The sequence below is a fragment of the Pholcus phalangioides genome, unplaced genomic scaffold (genome assembly GCF_987345545.1).
Source record: "Pholcus phalangioides strain wild (caught in Gottingen) unplaced genomic scaffold, Ppha-v1.0 ptg000015l_1, whole genome shotgun sequence".
In the NCBI taxonomy this organism is placed as follows: Eukaryota; Metazoa; Arthropoda; class Arachnida; order Araneae; family Pholcidae; genus Pholcus; species Pholcus phalangioides.
Window position 1 is genome coordinate 67,460,764 of NW_028301608.1, and position 22,001 is coordinate 67,482,764.

At 31.2% G+C, this 22,001-nt stretch overlaps 1 protein-coding gene and 1 long non-coding RNA gene across 2 annotated transcripts in view; one reads left to right on the top strand and one right to left on the bottom strand.

Annotated features, from left to right (window-relative positions):
* Window positions 1–1,710, top strand: part of LOC149076577 (uncharacterized) — a 37,537-nt gene extending 35,827 nt beyond the window's left edge. Inside the window, exon 2 of the long non-coding RNA XR_016194074.1 lies at window positions 218–1,710. This is a non-coding gene — a long non-coding RNA (uncharacterized LOC149076577). The remainder of the gene's footprint in view (window positions 1–217) is intronic.
* LOC149076578 (uncharacterized) lies at window positions 1,706–21,991 on the bottom strand. The gene is made up of 17 exons (XM_089244163.1): window positions 21,448–21,991; window positions 20,036–20,155; window positions 18,067–18,307; window positions 15,492–15,621; window positions 14,609–14,782; window positions 13,258–13,341; window positions 12,038–12,172; window positions 11,878–11,945; window positions 11,220–11,345; window positions 11,020–11,096; window positions 9,022–9,256; window positions 7,307–7,437; window positions 6,175–6,281; window positions 5,952–6,054; window positions 4,671–4,813; window positions 3,573–3,747; window positions 1,706–2,348 (listed from the first exon to the last, which is right to left on the bottom strand). The coding sequence occupies exons 1-17, from the start codon at window positions 21,661–21,663 to the stop codon at window positions 2,223–2,225; spliced, it is 2,391 nt and encodes a 796-aa protein (XP_089100289.1). The 5' UTR covers window positions 21,664–21,991; the 3' UTR covers window positions 1,706–2,222.
* Window positions 21,992–22,001: the final 10 nt, after the last annotated feature.

Here is a 22,001-nt window from a genome sequence, read left to right on the forward strand (position 1 = left end):
GAATAAATTTCAATGAGTTTCTGTGTTTTCATTTATTTATTCCTATTTAATTGGACAACTTGGGAAGATTATCAAAACACACACACATTTTCGTCTTTCTAAAATTTCATTTTGTAATAAATTAGCATGCTATCTTGAATTTTCTTTTTCTGTCTTTGATACAAATTTCTTTGCAATGATTCAGCTAATTTTTTTCTTTATTAATTTTTTTTTTCAGTTACCCATGTTGAACTGCAATAACTGGAAACCAGATCAGCTTGGTTGTTTGCAAGGCATCCGGACGGGAATTCTCACAACGGCCTTGATCATTTTAATATTGGTCGGTGGGATTTTCGTCCGTCTGCAATGCAATGAAAAGACAACTGGAAAAACAACCCACTCAACTGATAATATACTCATGACGTTGAGCAACTCTGCACAATCTGAAGCATTCACCTGACATTTACAGGCTTTTACAATGAATGTACACAATATATGTATATTCTAGCAAACTTTTGAAACTAATGAAAGACAATTTTTTTTGTTTTGTCTTCATTGACGTTGTCGGCTTACACATGAGATGATTGTCTGTGGAATAAGCAAATCTATAATAATGACCCGTGCTGCAGTAATCATGTTCATAAATTATGAAAAAGTTATGAAATTGTTTGTTATCAAAAGAACAACATAAATTTTGTTTCAGCTCAGTTACGTGACTACTACTAAACCACACATGCATCTCATAAACAGTCCTGTGGAGGAATTTCTAAAGAATTGGCACAATGGAATATATATATATGTTCCAGCATATATGCAAGGCACTAAGGCTTTTTTTGCTGTCAAGGTTATGCTTGTTTCATGTGAAACTGGGGCAGCAATCTGTCTTCAATATTTTGAAGTGAAAATAGTGAATGCTTGAATTTTCGTGTTATCTTTATGTAAATATCGTAATGAAGGTCTGCCTGCCTATTCCCAGTTCATTTTCATTGCAAGATCAGGAATTCTATTTTTTTGCTCATATAAGCAAATTACATTCAAGTGAAGGAACAGGATTGAGAAAAGTAAGATGAATATATTATAAAGCCAGACTTCTTGCAAAACTTGATGAAAATTTTTACTTGCAATGGCATTGTAAAATAATCTTAGAACTTTGCCAATAAATATTTATTTATTCATGTTGTACAATGCTGGTTGGTCGAGGCCTATACAAGAGAATGTGGTGGTGAAATTTGACACAGGTGATGTTTTGACATTACATAATCATAGATCGTAGGACTTTCAATTAAAATTTATAAGGTGGTTCTTTCAGTCAATTATGAACATATTTCATGTAGATTTTTAATTAGAAAAATTTAGAAATTTTAACCCAGTAACGCTCATTTATTTGCTTCAATTTTCTGCATCATTACAAATAACATTTTTATATTTTTGATCATATAAAAAAAATCCATTACAATACTGGTCATAAAAAAATATGTATGTATCAATATGAACAAGGTGATTTTTTTTTTCAACATCTCATCACAAATGGATCCATATTTTCTCAATAATCTCAACAAAAGTTACTTTTTTTTATATGAACAGTAAAAAGTTTCAATATCACAATTATCCTAACAAGTTGTCTTATCACAAAAATTTTGTTATGCTTTTTTGCCGTATATGTAATTGTTTTTGAATGATTAACCAATCTACTGTATAGTATAATGCTACAGTAAAATTTCTTTTTATTGATGAACGTTGATCACGTATGATTATACAAAATGTAAATGTACAATGAATTTCAGATAAAATCAGAAAATGATAATAAGGGCACTAGGGTCATTGTGATGAATGACCTCAGATAAAAGTAAATATTTTAACACAGTAAGAAATTTTTACAAAAAAATTTTTCGATTCTTGAAAATAAAATAAAAAAATCAAAATAAATGTCTTTTCAACAAATGTCACCCATCAAAAAAAAAAAACCCTATGAAACAAGAACTCAAAAATATAAAAAAAATCTCCAAATTTTTACAGATATAAATTTAAAATGCTATGCACTCCAATTTTTTTTAATTATGCATTAGGAAAAATAAAAATGGTGTTTATATAAGTTCATGAAGTCTTCAACTTAATACACAATATATAAACTGATTTTATTCAAAAATATGAGATTTTTTGAGAAATAAAATAAAGTATATAACTATGAAACTGATTAGTGAACTGAATCTGAATCTGTGAAGCAATCAGTCTGCGAGGAATATTCATGAAGTATTGAGTCTGATAAAACGCAACTTTGATCGGTCAGCCAAAATGCACGCAGCTTCATTAGACCCACCACAGTAACGAGATGAAGAGAATACTGTCAACAACTTCCCTTTATGCTGTAGCTAGAAATAATGAGAGAGAGGAAAAAAATGAATGTTCAAATCACACATTGAACAGAGAATCCAATATTTCACACACACACGCCATAAAACTCCATATACCGTATATACTCGTGTATAAGCCGATCCCCCCACTTCAGCACCACGAAAACCGCAATAAATTGAAAACCTGTGTATAAGCCGACCCCAAAAAATCCGTGCATTTCAGAGAAAACAAATTCTTATATTTTCATGCAAAATGAATAGCTTACGAAAATTTACAATAGAAAACGATTCAAACTTTTTAATCTGTTTCTTCTGAGTCTCCAAGCTCATCGTAATCCATCAGATCATCATGGGGGTGCGGCACTTTCGTTTTATCTTCATCTGGGCTGGCATCGCCATTGTCACTTTCAAAGAGGATATCATCTTCAGTTCCGTCTATCGCATTGCTAATGCAACACTTTTTGAAGGATCGGATGATAATTTTGGTGGAAACAGAATTCCACGCCTCATGAACCCATTGGCACACTAGGCCAATGTCAGGTTTCTTCACGGCACCACTTTTTATAGTTTCTTTATCATCGGAACTCATCCATTCGATCCACAAATTCCTCAAATAGTCTTTGAAAGGCTTGTTGATGCTCACATAAGGATTTATAATCAACGTTAACCCACCTGGTATCAAAGCCAATGATGTTTTCGATTTCTTTGCCTCGTCTTTGACATTATCTGGGGTTTGAACATATTCCATACTAATAATGCCGGTTTCTCGAACACTGCTACAAAAATGACTACTGATTGCGGGGGTCGATATTTTCTCATCAAAAACTGACCCGAGTATAAGCCGACCCCCCTACTTGAGGAATGAATTTTTCCACAAAAAATCTCGGCTTCTACACGAGTATATATGGTAATTAAAATTTAATTATGTTTCAAATTAAAGGTTTTTCATTCAGATGAAAAAATAATAATTTTTTGATTTCTAAATAATCTTCAGTGACTAAGTACAGAATACTCATGTAGTAGAAGTTTAACATTTTAGAATATTGTTTCAAACATCCAAATTTTGACTGCACTACCAGCATTTTATTCAGTTCCTAAAGAACGTAGGTAAAAACATGGCAAAAACAAAATTATTTTCAGCAGTTCTTTTGAAAAAAAAAACCCTGAGCATAAAGTGATTAATTAAAAATTGTTTACAAAAAATTCACATTCATCAATATGATTGAAACTTTCTCTGTTTACCTTGAAACCTGCTTGCTGCACTTCATGTGCACGGACAACATGAGACAAACCATTCCGAGACAAAAAGCTTTCTAAAGCCTCAGAAGAAAAACAATGGGCTGTACCTCTTTTCATGTTTGTCACAAACCCTTCACTTTCTCTGAATTTGATCATGTCTTCTTCACTGTTCTCGTGGCTGAAATAGTTGTTTAATGATTTAAATGTAAAAATTTAGAACTTTATTAGGAAAAGAAATGAAAACTTTTTTGAATACATAAAATTGCCATCTATCTAAAACAAAAAAGAAAACAACCATACAGCCAAATTTTATTATATAGTAGAACCTTACAGTTAACACACATTTGAAGTCTGTGACACAGGACCTCAATGCATTTCATTTTATATTAATAGACACTCCCTTTCAGCAGACAAAACTTAGCCTTATGGTGTTCGTTGTCAAGAGGATTCCACTTTAAAAACATTTTACATAGCAATAAATCTCTATAAAGCAATATTCATGCTGTTCGCAGCACAAGCTTTGTTTCATTGTTGAGCTCATTTTAATATAACCACTCCCTAATTTATGAAAATTCGTAGTAAAAATTAAGTTGGACAAGTTGCAAACCAAAATATTTGGTACTCTTAGCAAATCCTAGATTTACCTAAAGGAATGTTTGGCCAAAATGTTTGAGCCAGACTCACTTGCCACACCAATAAGTGCAGCACTGATTGCAGATTTATGGGTATTAAAGAAAAAAAGGAAAGCAAGTGCAGTGTATATTCTATGTAATATCCTATAACCGTTATCATAATGTATGTTATGATAAAAAAAAACCTATTTTATCCCTTTTGGACCCTGTACGCACAAACCTGGAAATTGTGTTTTCCCGCTTTAGATATTTTTTTACTTTCAGGGAGTTCAGCCCTAAATTTAAGAATTATTTGTGTCCTTGCTGAAGCCAAGGCTGAACTCCCTGAAGTTGTATTTATAATATCTACAGCAAGAAACCCCCCACCATCCTGTTTGTCAGTACTGGGTCTAAAAGGTTGAAGAATATTTTCATTAAAAAACATAAAAAATATACTTTATTGGACCGAAAGATGTAAGACTGAAGATACCTTATTGGATCACTCCACATCAGTTCCCATGCAAGAGGGCTCATATCCTCTGGATCTGGTAAGGGATTAGGTATCGTTTTGATGCTTTCAATTTTCCCTTCACCTAACCAAGGAGGAGGTATACCACCATGCACACAGAAGATCTAAAAAATTATTTTTTCATTAATTGAAAAGAGGAATTCAAGAATTTTTGGAAAGTTTTTACAATGCAAAATTTTATACAGTTGACAGGAGATATATACACTAATGAATTAAATAAAGAAGTAAGGACATTTATGCACTGCACTCTTACAAGCAGTTTTTTTCTTCTTCTCAAAAGTAAGTCTAGAGAAAAAATGTACACATCTTAGATGCTAGTTAGTGAGAGTTAGATTGAGTATACAACATATGAATGCAAAAAAATGTGTACATCTTATAATACTAGTTAACAGTATATAATAAGATGTATTAATATTATACTAAGTGCAGCAGTTCATTGATGGGTATTTTTCATCAAAAACAATAAGCTAAGCAAAAAATGGTTCTAATGAAATACTGTTGACTGATATCATCACATATGGGGCCCAATGAAGTTATTTCTGAATTAAGACAGCCAATTAAGCTATTTATGAATCTGAATGATCTTTTCTATAAACTGAGATAATATTTAGGGGGGGACGGGGTCTTTATGAAGGAAATCTGATCTCCAAATCAAAATTTAATAGGCATTGCAATGATTTCAGAAATAATGCCTGTTCCTTCAGAATTTAATTGCATTGATCACAGTATCAAATCATGCATGTTGAAATTTTAAAACTTTAGAGAAGAAAATTTATAATTAGAATGAGAATCGGTAGATTTTTAGAAAAAAAAATTGAATAACTATGAGTTGTTGCACCATGTCAGGGATTCTCAATCCTTTTCGACTCGCAGAGTCCTTTCTGGTATATAATTTTTATGACAAAGGCAGTAGGCCTATTTTTACTTTACTCATCAAAGTTACTGATTTAGTTTTATTATTTAAAAATATTTATAATTATTTTTTTTTCAAATTTACTATTTTTTTAAATATTTTCCTTGAGCGGCCGTGGAGCACTGGTTGAGAACTATGTTATGTATATATACTGCTATATCAGATACGTATGTCAAATAACTATGATTTAAATGAAAAGGACAGATATGAAACCAAAATTAAATTATGAAGAAAATAAAAATAAGAGATATGTCAACAACCTCATTAAAGTGAATTATTTTTTAATTACAGCAAAGAGTGATGTATACAAATGTATTTATTTGAACTACCTTCTCATCAATAACAGCAGCGATTGGCATAACATCAAAAACTTGATTGATTGCCTGCCACACTTCATCTCCTAATGGCGAACCAAATTTATTCAAACATTCTCTGAAAATTAATGAAAAATATGAAGCATTTAAATTTTCCGTAAAGTTAAAAAGTTTGTGCTACTGAAATAAAATAAATATATCAAGCAGGAAATATTTAATAACTTTTCCATATGATTACTTGTGAAATGTAAACATGTCCTGCACACTTCTTATTTCATGGTTCCCTCTAAGTAAGACGATTCTATCTGGAGCCAAAATCTTCTGACAAAGTAAGTAGCCAATGACCTACAAAATTATTTAGTAAATGAGCTCATTTCTTTTTTTTTGCTTGTTTTTACAAAAAAATAAATAATAATAACGCCATAATACATTAAAAAAAAAACATTACATAAGCTTTCAAAATTACGCTGATACAAAATGTATATGCTCTGCATATGCACTAATTAAATAATGAATAAAGATATTCTCTCCTACATTTCAGCATTGTCCTACAAACACATAAAAATAATGAAATTTCAATTTCATACCAGTAGAAAAAATATCATTATTCCATATTATGATAAGAGTAATATGAATAGTTGAATAAACCATACTGTTATCAATCATCATTGCAAGTGTTTATGGATGTAATTGCTTTTGACCTGAAAGTTGGGGCAGCTTTCATGGTTGGCCTTCTATCACTTATCCATGTTTGTCGTTTTAACTTCATTGTGTTAATATGAATTTTATCTTTAATTGTTAGACATAAACATATTTGTTACAATATTTATAACATAAATAAAAATTTGGAAATGTTAGATTTAAGTTAAATATGAAAGGCATTTTAACACAAATATCAAAGTATATACATTAACCACCAGGATATTCTCCTGGTACGAAATAATGATCAACTTGAAGGAAAATGGATCTTTACGTAGTTACATATTTTATATTTTTCATCTTCATATCTTATTGTTTCATGATAGGTGAAATGCTGTGCTTCATGAGAACGAAACTATTTTACATTGTCCAGTGTGTAACACAGTACATTGGGGAACCCATCATTTCAAAATAAATTCCCAGTTAAAATAATTAAATTTAATCATCCCAAATTATCATGTAACTACATAAATATTAAAAAAAAGCAAACATATTTTCTGTTTTAATAAAATAGATAATTTTTGAGCTACATCAACTGCATCTTATTGTATCAACAACAGAATAATTGATATTTTATCAAACTACTATTCTTTGGACTACTCCATAAAGATAAAATCAGAATTCAGTCTGGATTAATGAATTAATATTGAAACAACATGAACACAACATACTTCTACTCCATAGCTTCCCCTATCCACATAGTCACCAAGAAAAACAAAGCTGGCTGGTGTCAGAGGCAATCCCAGTCTCCATAAAGTTTTTTCAAAACATACCAAGTCTTCATAGTTTCCATGAATATCACCTAAAGAATCATATTCAAATGCAAATGTGTAATAAATCATCAAAGTACCACAAGAAACCTGTGTATAATATGCAGATTTTAAGTTTGAAAAAGAATGAATTTCTTCGTGTGTCATTATGTATACATTATCTGCAGCTTCTTTTGGAAGAATAAAAACTAATGCAAAAAAAATTGTTTTTCAAATCAACACATGATATATAGATGCCAGTAGAAGAATTGTGATTAATTGTGAAAAATCATTACTAAAACCCCTTTAATTCCCAGAGATTTCATTATTGGTAAATGAAATTTGCACATGCAGATTACAGGATGATACATGTTACTCAAAGTAGCAAAATTCACATAAGCAAACTATATGCCATTCAAAAATGTTATTGTTTAGAAATCAATTTTAATCAGTGCATTGCTTTAATGAGCTGCAAAGAGCTTCAGAATCAGTCAGAAGCACTATTAATAGTTAGGGGTGTGACAAGAGATTCAATTTTTTTCTAATTTCCTACCAGAAGTGGTAGTGCTGGGGAGCACAAAAATGAAAAGTTTAAAAACCTCTGCCATATAGATGCTCATTCAAACTCTGTTTAGTGACATAAATTACATTCCAAGGTAGTATCAGAAGGCTAAGAATAAATTAGATTTATAATTTAACCAAATTTACAGTATTTATAGTTTCAAAAGACTATTTATTAAATCATTTTCCGAATGATTTAATTAAGCAGAATTTCAATGTAATAAAACATTGCAAAAGTGAAACATGAATAACTAATATATAGACATAATAGCAACAGTGTAAGTATACCCAAAATGTGATGAAAACAACAGCTTGCTTTCATCAAATTTTCGGTATACTTGCGTTGTTGTCTATTATTTCACCCAAAAGGTAATATTAAGATAATATAAGGCTCTTTCCAGCAAAACTAACACTTGGGTTATTAATGAAATAAAACCTATTCAATCATTCAAGTTGAAATCCACATTGATCATATTTTTCTGCATATAATTTGCAGTGGTGCATAATCTGCATGTGAAATTTGAAAGAAAAACTCACATATAATCAGTGGCAACATATATGCAGGATTTAAAAATAATAACAAAATTTTACCTAGTGTTTCAATAATCAATACACTGATACACCAATTAATGAAATTTATTTACAAACAATAGCATTATTTACACACAAAACCTAATTTACAGTTCAATCAAAAACCTTCAAATTCAGACTCTTCAGACTGATAACATCATTTTCTGCAGATTGTCTGCAGCTGTATATAATCCACATTTTTTAATGTTTAACCCCTTTTTTTAACTGATAATTCGCAGATTATATGGAGGAAAATACGTAACTCTAATTACAGGCTTAAAACACATGCACATCAAGAGGAATGAATAAATTATAATTTAATTTACATGTAACATATTTTAGATAAAAAGCATCTAGTGAAGATATGAATAAACGATTGGTTTATTCATTAGTACAAGTCATTTGTTTCATCACTTTGGGTGATTTAACTTCCTCTTGCAACACATAAAGTACGCAATAAACAAGAGTATTTGATTTTCACTGTAGTAGAATAGACAAATACAAACCCAAAATGTACGCTGGCGCATTGACTGCAACAAGTCTAGACTCTTTCTGAATGATTCCTTGAGCCATTTTGCATATGACCATATAACAATGTCCCAAAGCTTTCATATCCACTTCACCCCAAGTCAATGGGTCTTTCTGAACAGCAAGATTTCCACCATCAGTTCTATTTTTCTTTAACTTGTTTTTGAGCTCAAAAAATCTTAAGCAATGAAGCATTTCATTTGCGTGGAAAGCCTAAGATATACCCAAAGAATAAAATAAGAACCACACATTAATAAATTTCACAAAAATATTTAATGTTCACTCAAGAACCAAGTCATTTTCAACAAGAAAATTTATTTTTGCATTCTAAAAATGAGAAATAAGAGAATATTGTGCATTGATATGTTGAAATGTTATGCACTGATAATAAATAGCAGTAAAAAAACATGAGAAAAAAATTGCAAATAAAACCAAAGAATAAGAAAATGAGTTTTAAAACTCAGATTCATATAAATTTTTGAATAAATTTGTGGCACCAATTTCTGTACCTTACATTAAGAAAAAAATTTAAAGGAATTTGCAGATATATATACAGTCAAGTCACAGAAAATATGTTTAAAATAATAGCACAGTTGAGGCTCATTATAATGACCTCCATCGTCCTGTCAAAAATGGATTTTATATTCTAAGGTTGGTATATTGGGAGGAAAAAATATAGGTTATTCATTATATGAAAACATCTCTTATTCTACTGGTTGTTATTACGGAATAGTCGCTATAATGTGGGTTCGTTATAATGAGTGTCGACTGTATATTGTTTGAGACCTGAACAGGATACGCCAATTTAAATCACAAAACTTAAATCACTCGATTTATTTTAAGAAAATTATTAATTTAAATCACAAAATTTAAAGCTCATTTTTTCTTTAACTTCAATGATAATGAGGTAAAAATAACCTAGTATGGTTAGATCTGATAAATTTTGACTTGAACCCAATTCCTAGACATAGTGCAGAAAGATAGCTGTTCTATTATTTCTAGATTTTGTATGTGGAAAAAAATAGCAGAAAAAATAGGGGGATATAAACTTAGATATAACTGTACCAAGTATTTGCAATGTATGACAATGGGGCACTAGGGCCCCCCCCCAATAAAAAAAAGAGATTTTTTATATAAAACCTTGAATTCTATGCCCCTAATTTTTGATTTAATAATGATATCAACATAAATACCATTGGACTAGAGATTATAATATGAAAAGTGAAAAAGTTTGCTTATTTTTTAACCAAAACTTATTAAATCTTTCAAAGAATAAAAATGTGTAGGCCTAAATTATCAAGCAACATCAGGCAAGTCAGAAACACATCACAATAAATGCATCCATCAATTGAGCAAGAAAAAAAAAATCTTGTCAATAGAATGTTTTCCATTTAGTTGATGCTGAATGACCCTTTGATTGTGTATGGAGTGAATCAAGAAAGCCAGTACTATATGCGATACAAAGTCGCCACCAGGCATTTTATTTATGAGGGTGGGGAGTGCCCTCATAAATAAAAGCACTTATCTATACAAGAAAAATGTTAATTAATGAAGTTAATTCAGGTTCAACAACCTTTCATGTTATATGAACACAGATTTTGGATGTTCATATTTCTTGATTGTGGTTCGTTTGTTAGTTTATTCATCAATCTTTAATTAAATTTACGAGATTAGGTAAAAATTGTTAAATGATATGAAATATGCATTCTTAATGATTAAAAAGATTTGTTTTAATTAGAATGCATTTAAAACAATGTTATTTGTTTATTTAAAAATTGAATTTAATTAGTAAGCAGTCACTTAATTTTAATAAAAAAAAATCCTGCTTTTTTTAATATCCTGGACCTGAAAATTGATTCATAAAAACACATGGTTTATAAAATCAAGCAACAACTGTATTAGCTTTTTTCTTTTATAGTAGCTATATTACTTTTTTGTTTAATAAATAAATCAGAGGGAAATATTTGCATATTTACAGGATTGAATGTGTCCACAGACATGACTCGCTCTGTTCTGGGAGGCAGTTTTGCACTTTTACTAACAGCCGATGTACCTATAAAAAGCGAATGAGGTAAATTGCATTGAGATAAGTCAATGTACATATAGTACAGCATCGTACATATCAGATCAGCCAATGGCAAGACAAAAAAAAAAATGAATAAAATAATTGAATTACCCACAAGATCCCACAGTGAATTTACGTCTACGAGAGCTCCAGATCTTTTGACCGTTACTGAATGTATCGCCAGTTCATAATCTTGGTTAACTTCATAACTTCCACTTGTATCATTCAGACTAGAAGCTTTTGAGAGAAACTACAATGATTATATTACACTTAAAAAGTATATTATAGATCAATCATACATGCATAGTTGCAAGAAATTATTGAAGAGCTTAAGATTAAACAAAAGAAAATAATTTTTCTTCCAGTAAAATAATTTGGTTCCAAAATAACAAACTATTAAGCATAACCAAATTTGAAATATAAACATATACTGCAATAATTAATAAATCTAAAGTCATATTTATTGAGCAAAAAAATTGATTTTTGTCTCAAAAATATGAATGTTTTATAGAATATAATTTAATAATTTGTTAGATATAAATACTACTTTTATATTGCTACTATTATAAATACTTACATTTAACAAAATAAGGGCGTTCAAACTTTGAAATTCTGGCAATGATGTATTTTAGAAATGATCAGTTGGCATGCATAATCACTTCATAAATAATAAATTTGATTTCTATCGAACCAAAATTTTTACATTAACTTGAAAATAAGAGGGAAGCAGAAAAATTAGCATGTAACTATAGTTACAAAAATAAATTACCTTGGGATTGATCATAGACTCGTTGCTTTTTAGTGGAAGGTGGCTCCATTGCGGCATTTGATAAAGTTCTGGGACAAAATAAAATGTGATCATCACAACCAAATAAATATGTATTGATGTTAATTTAAAAAAACAATGGCAATGATAAAAGCATGATTACCCCTCATTGGAAATACTGCTGAAAATAGCTTTTGCTGATCGGAAAAGTGCAGATGTTCCTCGAAATTTGAGCTGACCAACAGCATTCAGAAACTTATTCAAAGATAAACGCTCTCCATCAGCTAGCTCAAAAATTCTGAAATGTTAACGAAAAAAAGTTTTCAAGGTAATGGAGTTCATGGAAAATAAAAAATTGCAAAAGTTAGTGTGAAGAGATAAACAAATATTATCAAGGGACAAATTTTGGATCATATCTTTCCAAAAGATTGATCAATTTAAATTTGTTAGATGGAAGTGATTTCATTTGCTACTCAAGAGTGAAATTTTGTTATTTGTTTAAAAATTAAAATTTGGCTTTTATAAATTTTATAATTTAAAATTAAAAAAACTAAAATCATACCTTAGTAGGGAATCAAAGTTTAAATTTAATTGTTGGTGATCGTTGGAGCGAAGTACCAAACAATAAACCCCTTATCATCTTTGTTATTGACTCTTGTATAAAGAAGAATTTTAGTTCAAAGATAGGGAATAGATCTCTTAATAGATGATCAATCTTTATGTATAAAAAAAAGTGTTTATTTTGGTTGAGAGTCTCAGGAGGAATTTAATACCTAGTAAGTCTAGTTACTTTAGCAAATTGGTAGCTTCTAATCAGTAGATTAGGTCGAAGAAGAAAGCACAAGACAATAGTCTGGTTCAAAAGAAAAAAAAGCCTTCCCAAGGGTGTTTTTTATTTTTTTTGAATTTTTTTAAACTTAATATTAGATGAAACTTGGCAAATTAAAAAATATATATATATATATTTTATTAACATAGGCATGAAGTTAAAACATTGTGTAAAATTAAGAACTGGAAATAATAAGGGAGCTTGAACCTAATTTCAACAGGCATCATGGAAATGGTAGCAAATATTGGGGGGGGGGGGAAGAAGAGCGGTTCAGGTACAATACAAATTTACACCTGATGTATTTTCAAAAATTAATAATTTAAATATTAAATACATTATTATATTAAATTATTATATTAAATAGTATTATTTTTAACACATACACACACAAAAAGATTTACAGAAGTGCAGATGATAAAAACAAGATTATATTAAACTTGTATGTGAATCTATTAATTTCACTCTTTTATTGCAAACATTCAGCAAGCATAATCTACTACTCTAATCATGATAATTAAATGAGAAAAAATTAATAAAAAATTCATCATACATACTGGATAGTTGTCTTTACACTATCATCTAGTTTCAAGTCATCCATTGGAAGTCCTTTAGCTCTCACTATATCTGCTACCATGTTCCTGATAATAGAAAAGAAACTCTTACATTATATTTATTTCACATACAGTGAAACTTGTCTATAACAATATTGTATGGATCTACTAAAATATTGTTATAGAAAGGTTATTGTTGTAGACAGTTTGAGCATTTGCACTATTTCCTATTGAAAGGAATTCTGCAGGGACCTAAGAAAATAACTGTTATAGGTAGGTTTATCGTTATAGACGGTATCATTATACACAGGTTTCACTGTAGTTAATTTGAATAAAATGCTATAAATAATTCTTTTTTTAACTAATCTCATAATAATTCTTTCTTAACTAATTAATTGAACTGATATCTCAAATATTACATTAAACAAATATTGTTAAAAAAATTATGCTATTAAATTGTAATTTGAAATTATAAGATTACAGTCTACAAATTATTATATCACAAGTCTACAAATTATTGAAAACATAATATAACAGCAGTAACACAATAAGAACATATGCTACATCAAGCAAGGAAGGGAAGTTTGACCCTCTCAGTGGCATTCATGAGAATATTGCCTTCTTAAAATCCTCTTATTTCATCAGGTTAGCGCAAGTGCTCGCAGAATAAAGCTATGTCTTATGACACTAAAAATGTAGGCTAAATGTAGTCCATGTTAGTTCAATTTAAATTATTGGTTATAATAAAAGGTGCAAAATGTGTTGCAAGTGAGATGAAGTGATATACGATAATCAGATCGGGGTTGTAAGGTCAAAGAGCCTGGAAGATAGGTTGTTGACTGTTGGAAGAGAGAGCACATCGAATGCTCTGGTTTAATCATCTATGTAAATAAAAGTGATTATAAATTACTGTCGTTGGCTCTAGTACATATGTAAATTGTGATATGTCTAGGAGGACAAGCAAACCACAAAATACCCAAATGAACTTTCTAACTATGTGCTATGCAATGAAGAAATGATGTAACAATATAAAATTTGACAAAAAACTTTTATGGAAGATGTGAGAAATGTAGAAAATAAAGAGTGAAAAATATTTATGAAATAAAGATGTTTATATAGAAGGATGATATTGCATTATGTTAAAATGCTCAAAATATAAGTAGTTTCACTAATTTCAATAAATATGTGACAAGTTTATTTTTAAAACACCATTGAAAAATAACCTATTATAATCATATAAACTTTAGTCAATTTTTCTATGTCATACCAACTATAATTAAGAAATATTTCTTAATTATATATTAATTAAATGGTGGCTTGTTTGAGAAAAATAATAAATGCTCAATTCATTTACCTCAGCTCACTGTTTTCTAAGTAGTTGTCTGAATCACCATCATAAAAACGGAAAATGAAACGACATCTCATTTCTCCAGCTGGTCCCCCATGTTGAGTGAGGGGATCGAAAGCACAAAGGCCAGTTATGAAGTCTTTATAGCGCAGGTGAGAATTTCCAGCGATGTCAAAAGCTCTGGATAAAATTATGAAACTTTTAGTGACAATATATTAAGTATATGCAATTACTGACAATCAGTGAGGTTATTTATTTTGGATATCACTAATAATTAAAATCTCATTTCTTCCTGAAAAATTAATTTAAAATTATCTGAAAATAGTAAATTACAGTGAAACATGTCTAAGGCCGGGATTACACTATAAAAGTTTCATAAAAGTTCATTTATAAAACTCGAAAAATACAACCAATAAGGTGATCGATTGCATTTGCTAGAATGTTACTAATTCTCTTATTAGTTGCATTTTTCAATTTTTATAAAAGTACTTTTATCAAACTTTTATAGTATAATGCCAGCCTAAAACAGACACTCTATGAGACAAACCTGTCTTAAAAGAAATCAAAAGACAGTTCCATTGATGATTAATGCTTTGATATGTGTAACTTTATAAAACAGAAACCTGTCTAAAAGGGAAAACTATTTCACTTCTTTGACACATCTTATTCAGGTTTCACTGTATGAATATACACATATTGGATGAGCTACCACGGTTATCTTATTTTCATCAAATAAAGAACTCAGTGCCTTGTCAAAAAATCCACATTCAGCTATTTTATTTTATTGAAATAAAAAAATGTATCCTTAGGGTTTGAAGATTTCATTTTTTGATAGATTTTCACTGATAGAAATTACAAAATAATAAATTTAAAAAATATATGTATAAACCTGAACAGTGCTGCTTGATACGCTTCATCTTTTATTCCCAATGTCTTGACGTAATCAGCAAATATGCGAAAATTCATTGTGATACATGGGTAGCACTTGTATAAAAATTCCAGAAACACCAGAACTTGCTCTACAAAGTAATATTTATTGGGTTAGAAAATCAGAAATTTGAAAGTCTTAGGCAATTAAAAAAAAAAAAATCGAACAAATAAGTAATGTGGTTAATCAAACGGCAGCATCAGATTTTATGTTTTCACAAACAACCTTTCAAATATCAGATATTAAAAAATATGTTATTTTCCCACCATTCATCTCGGATGGATATTCAAAGTAAAAGAACAATTTAATGGTCTGACACAAACCCAAATTGAGGTGGTTGAGCTGAAAATAGAAACATACATAGGCTAACTATTATAACTAGAACAGGCTTAGTTCGTTGCTCGCAAGTAAAGATGCATTGAGACTGCTAATACAAATATATGACCAAGAAACATGACTTCTGCCACACAACTGCTTACTTGGCACAAGGCAAGCCAAGGGTACTACCATATTTACTTGAATCTAAAACCCTAGTAGCAATCTATAATGAAAGAATTATAGATTATTATGATTTTAACACGCAGCTTATTCTCTGGATGCAAAAATGTTTTTCTCATAACATGGTTATCAATTTTAATGTGCATCTATGTCGAAAGGTTTGATTTTGAGGGGGGGGGGGGTGCATTCAAATTTGAGTACATATAGTAACTATCATTACTGCTTAAGACTTATAAAAAAAATAAATAAATTCACAACTTATATTTATATATATTTATATTTATATATATTTTTATATATATATATATATATATATATATATATATAAAAGCTAGAATTCCACATACTAATTATTCAACTACTAGGCAACTATAACACCCCTTCCCCCTATAGATTTTTCATTTCTTAAGTAAATACGTTTTCAGCATTTTTTAATTCTGAGAAATACAAATTTCAAGAGAGACACGTCTTTCTGCTATGACGCTATAGGATTTTCATATTTTTTCACACAGCATAACTTTTTCTTTATCTTTTTAACTTCCTTTCTTTCTTCCAAACCCAGCACAACTCTGATCTATTGCCTTGGGCAATTTACTACCAAATGAGTTGTGCCAGAAGTGTGGGTGTATGCACCTAACAGTGTGACTGTTGACTACACTAGATATATCTAATGTTGCGTGTGAATTTTTTAGTGCTGCCATCTATACTTCATATTGTGAGTGAAGCGTAATGATTGGGTATTTATACCATTGTAGGCCTTTTGCTCTCTGTGCTGAGACTTTTAGTCGCAGAGATTGGCTCACATTCAAGTTTCAAAGTTGAAAACCACAGATAACCAACTTCAGCCGACCACCACTGTGGCGACGGTGGGGTTCAAATCCAGATCCATGCAATGCACGTCTGAGACTATGACCACTCGGCCACCATAGCAGCTGATCTTTTATCATCTTTTTAACTGAATATTTTTTCTCAAAATCGTATTTACTGGTATCTAACACACACTTAATTCCACAATTGCAAAAATGTATGTGATAATATCAACAATTCAAGGCACGTGAATATAAATAGGTTTGATTTCGGAGGGGCAAAAATTATGCTTAAAATTCAAGTAAATACAGTATTTTAAGTATGATGCAATAAAAGTTCAGAAAATATAATCTATATTCCCTTACTGTCTAATCTCATAAGGGGTCATTTAAGTATTATGTCACCATCTGGGGGTTTTGGATTTGCTGACTTTTGATGACAAGGGGGGGGGGGGGTTGAAGGTTGCTTACGTCATCAACCACCCCTTTTTGAAGATATGAAATATTCTAAGCTGCTGACAAAATTTTGCAGACGGGGGGGGGGGGGGGGGTCAAAAATGGCTGAAAATCTGCTTACACAATACTTGAATTTCCCCTAAAATAAAACACACAGGGGCTTGTATGCAGCTGAGCTGATAAACCATGACCCACATATGCCACATCCATCATCCAAACATGTAGTGATGGTCCCAGCTACTACAGTTTGAAATACGTATAACCCAGCAGAGACCTCCAGCCCACAAAACAGTGAAAAATCAAATCCAGTGGGCCTGGCTCTGGGGGAGGGCATGCATGATTGAAGTTCTATGGTGTGTGTGTGTATATATATATTATTTGAATAGTATTCCTCTATTTCCAACATATTTAAGTATAAAAAGTTTTTTCCAGTGCACAAAAGTTTATGGTAATTTTTCAAGTAAATCTTGATAACTCTAGAAAATATTCTCATTTCAAACAACATACTAATATATAGTAAAGAAAATATTATCTCTATAGCGGGGGTGCACAGCTTTTTCAGTCCAAAGTTAGAGATATGCGATGTAGACACCACTTAGGTGGTGCTAGAAACTAGTGTATTTATTGTGTTGTGCGGGTTGGTAGTGTTTTCTTTAGGAATAACATCTGTGCGCCAGATTGAACCTCTCAGTGGGTGCACTGGCCACAGGTTGCGCACCCCTATTCTAAAGTATTACATTTCATGCATAATGATTACAATACAAACCTAGCGTTACCTTTAATTCCAACGGAAGCACTGCTGAACAATTTTTCTACACAGATTTTTTGCAATTCTGAAGAATCGCTGAATGGGCTGGCAATCAATTTATCACAGTCAAATTCAATAAAGTTATCGATGAGAGAAGTGGATTTGGTCTCCAGCAGTTGTAACCCAAACATTAATGGCTCCAGTCCCATCAAATCAATCTTACATTGTTTGAGCTGATCTAACGAGAACCATTCTATATCTCGCTTGCTCTAAAGTAAGAAAATAAGAAGCAGCTAAAAGTTTTGAATCCTATGCTCATTTTCAAAACAGTCATTATCATCATTCATTGGACATGTATATGTAACAGGGATTGACAAAAAAATAAATAAAAATGAAGCAACATTCCATATTTTTTTGTTTTTCACATGTAAAGATCTGTATCTGAATATCGTGAGGTGCTGCTATGCACACGCAAAGGTATATTGGGACCACTCAATGGAAATTTTGTATTCACAGGAGCAATTTTTGCCATGCATGGTTGAGCAGACATGCAGCTTAGAGGGAATACAGGTACCCAAACCAAATAAAACTTGTTTCCAAAAATTTTCTCCTGTCTTTAGCTCCTAAAACATTCAATTTACTTCCACAGATAATAATTGAACAATCTTCATGCACATCTTTTTTATAAATTTAAAATCATGGTTGTTAATTTAAAAAAAATTTAAACTATCTGCTTGATATCTACCATATTTTAACATGTACAAGAAACATCCTATTTTTGGGACCTAATTTTCGGCAAAAAGGGGATTCTTTATACACGTTAAAATATATATATGATATATATACCCTCACCACCTTTTTTTTAAATAACACACAAAGGAAAAAATAGTCGAATCACTACGAAAATATGCAGGCAGTTATTATACGTGTAGTTATGCAATATTAGTGTGGAAAAAGAATTATACAAATATTCCTGCCACCGAAGGGTAAGAAAGTGTTTCTCACATTGCTCTTCAAAACAGCCTCCAGAGACTGCATTTGTGAATTGTACCAATTCCATACACTGTCTTTCGGTTGGCAGCTAGAGTTTTACTGGATCCTAGATGATCTAATTAGTACCTGCCAATAGTCTGCAATGAATTAACACTACTCAGGAAATATGGAAGTTTATGTGTGTATGTGATAAATTCCTCCAAATACAGAATGTTTAATAGGTGAAGTGCTGAAATCCTAGTTCATTGTTGGGTAAAATGTGTTGGAGATTCGGGTCTCTAGCATTATTGTTCGTTTATTTTGGAATATCAATGTAGCCTAATAACATTTTTCACCATGTCCAAATGATGTTCATACACTTGTTTACCTCCGGAAAAAAATGTGGTTGACTTACGGATGCATTCACATTGGTGAAGTATAGAGTAAAATCACATTGAATCTTATGATAACAAAAACAAATCTAAGAAAGCAACTGAGAGGTGAGCAGAAAAGTGAAGCTGTGTGTATATACACATGCAGAGCCAATGGCCAGTCACCAATCAAGTGAAACCATGAAATAAAGAAGTGAAAATTGGAATGATGACAATGAACCACACAGTTTTTTCCTTTAACATATTCATAAAAGTGCTTAAAAATAATCTATAAGATTTACATAAAAAACCTATTTGAGTACATAGATAAAAAAGGTTAAACAATTATTGGAAAAATTTATAAATAAAAAACACAATCGCCATTTCATCAATCACTCCCAAAATCATTTCAGCAAAATCCAAATCGTATATACAGTCGAATCCCGTTATAACGAACGCCAAGAGACCGGAAGAATCACTTCATTATAACGAAATTTCGTTATAAAGGAATTCCAGGTTACCTAGCATTGTTCCTATGTAAACTTACTTGGGGGATTAGAAAAGTGTTCATTAAAACGGGATTCGACTGTAATTTCTATTTGCATGTGAATCACATCACTTTAAAATACACAAAAAAAACAATAAAAGTATGACCTTTTCGTCTTGTTTGACATCAGCCAAAAATGTGATCCTCTCCACAAAATGATCACTAGGAGCATAATGGAAGGTAGCAAAATGAACAAGTTTCAGCACATCTGCTTTTATTGAAAAATACTGTAGAATAAATTTAAATAACTGATCAAATTGAGGTAAGCAAAACAAAAACATGTATAGGACTTATAATGGCAAACAAAATTGAAGCAAAATACACTTGATCCTTATTGTAGCAAACTAGCCTCATAAACAAGCCTCTAGATACAGTGTACATAACTTTTAGTTCCATCTCATAGGATGTTCTCTTAAATAGGTTAGACATAAGCAAAACATCTCAACATAGCAATTTTCAATCTCCTTGAAGTGAAGGCCCATTTATACAGGCTGAGTAATTTAGTAGTCAAATAAATTTTAACTTAACTTTAAATAGTCAAGCATTTTATTTTTGTCCCAATGTTAAGTAATAAGTACTTGAGTAATTTTTCCTTCCGCATGTAGGTTCATAATTACCTTTCCATTATACTCAGTCTTTCCTTTATCATCGTTTTAAGGTGAAGTCACAGATAGGTGTCACTAATAATATGACGTCTGAATTGACCATAAAGTTGTTTTTTTGTAAAAATTTTTTTCTATTTCTTTGGTTTATGTTTTGTTACCAGAATTCTATGTTACTTCGGTGGTTTCTTCAGGAGTACTTTCTTGTCAGGTTGTACCTTTCATTTTATTACTTTTTTGCTCAGATCATTGTATACGTATAAATTAAAAGAGAATCTCGGTTTTCATTTAAAACCCAGAGAATATCTATGCGGGGAGGGGGTGCTCATGTTTTCATTTATAACAAATTGTTCATTTTACAATGTGCTGCTTCACTTTCAATCTTGATCCTGTATCTGATCTAGGATGTTACATTTTTTTACCTTGATCGCTTGTTTAGTCTAGAATGTTTTCATTTTAATGTCAATCTCTTACCATGTTGTTTTATTCATTATTGTCGTCTCTTTTATTTTAACAGGATATAGACAGTATTGTCTATTTCTTGGCAATGTGATGGCGATCTTTTTTTTTTTGCAAGAAAAATGTCCAAAAGCATGACTCTCTGTCACAGTTAGTGACTTCTCATCATGCCTTTAGATGTTTTTCCTTGCCAAAAAAGGGCTGCTATAGCTGTTCAATTTCATTTTCTCCTTTCAAAAAAAACCACAGTTTTGTCAGCGAAAGCTTTACAAAAACTACCAATAGTAATATTAGCAAAGATGAGCCAACAGGGCTCCAACCCAGGGGCCTGGGATGATTCTTTTTTTTACTTCACACTACAAATTATTATAAAGGGGTCCCACCAGGGTTTGGGAAAGAGGAGCCATGGATAATTTCAATTATACAGTGCTAATTATCTATGATGAAAGCAGTGAAACCTGTTTGAAGAGCTTCTCAGCAGCGACACCATAGGATTCATCATTCTTCTTGGTTTTGAAGGGGAGCCATCGACCGGTGACGTATTTCTCCAGTCCAAGCTTATCTCCCTTCCTGAAGAGTAAACAAACTGTGTGCCTCAGGGGATTGCCGGACTCAAGGAAGGCCGTCCACGGATCCACGCTGTTGTCACTCGAAGCCATCGATTCATTTTCCATCTGGTAAATTGTTTCTCTCTTGCTGAAATTTCGCGTAAATATATCAAGCCATAAATCAACTCTAGAGAAAACAGCAATCGAATAGTTTTGAAATTGATATCGAAAAAAGAAGCGCGAGATTCAGCTTTAAGCGCAAAACAATGACGCCTTTACATCGGCTGATTTCATATGATCACCACGGGATTTGTTTCATGTCAACTAGTAATGAGTTTATGGATATTTAACGCATCAGAGCAATAAAAATTTATGATTGACAGCGACATTTGCATGTTTTTCTCGATGGCCGATACAAGGTCGACTAGGTGGGATCCATTATCCAGTCGGCCTTAACTGATAAC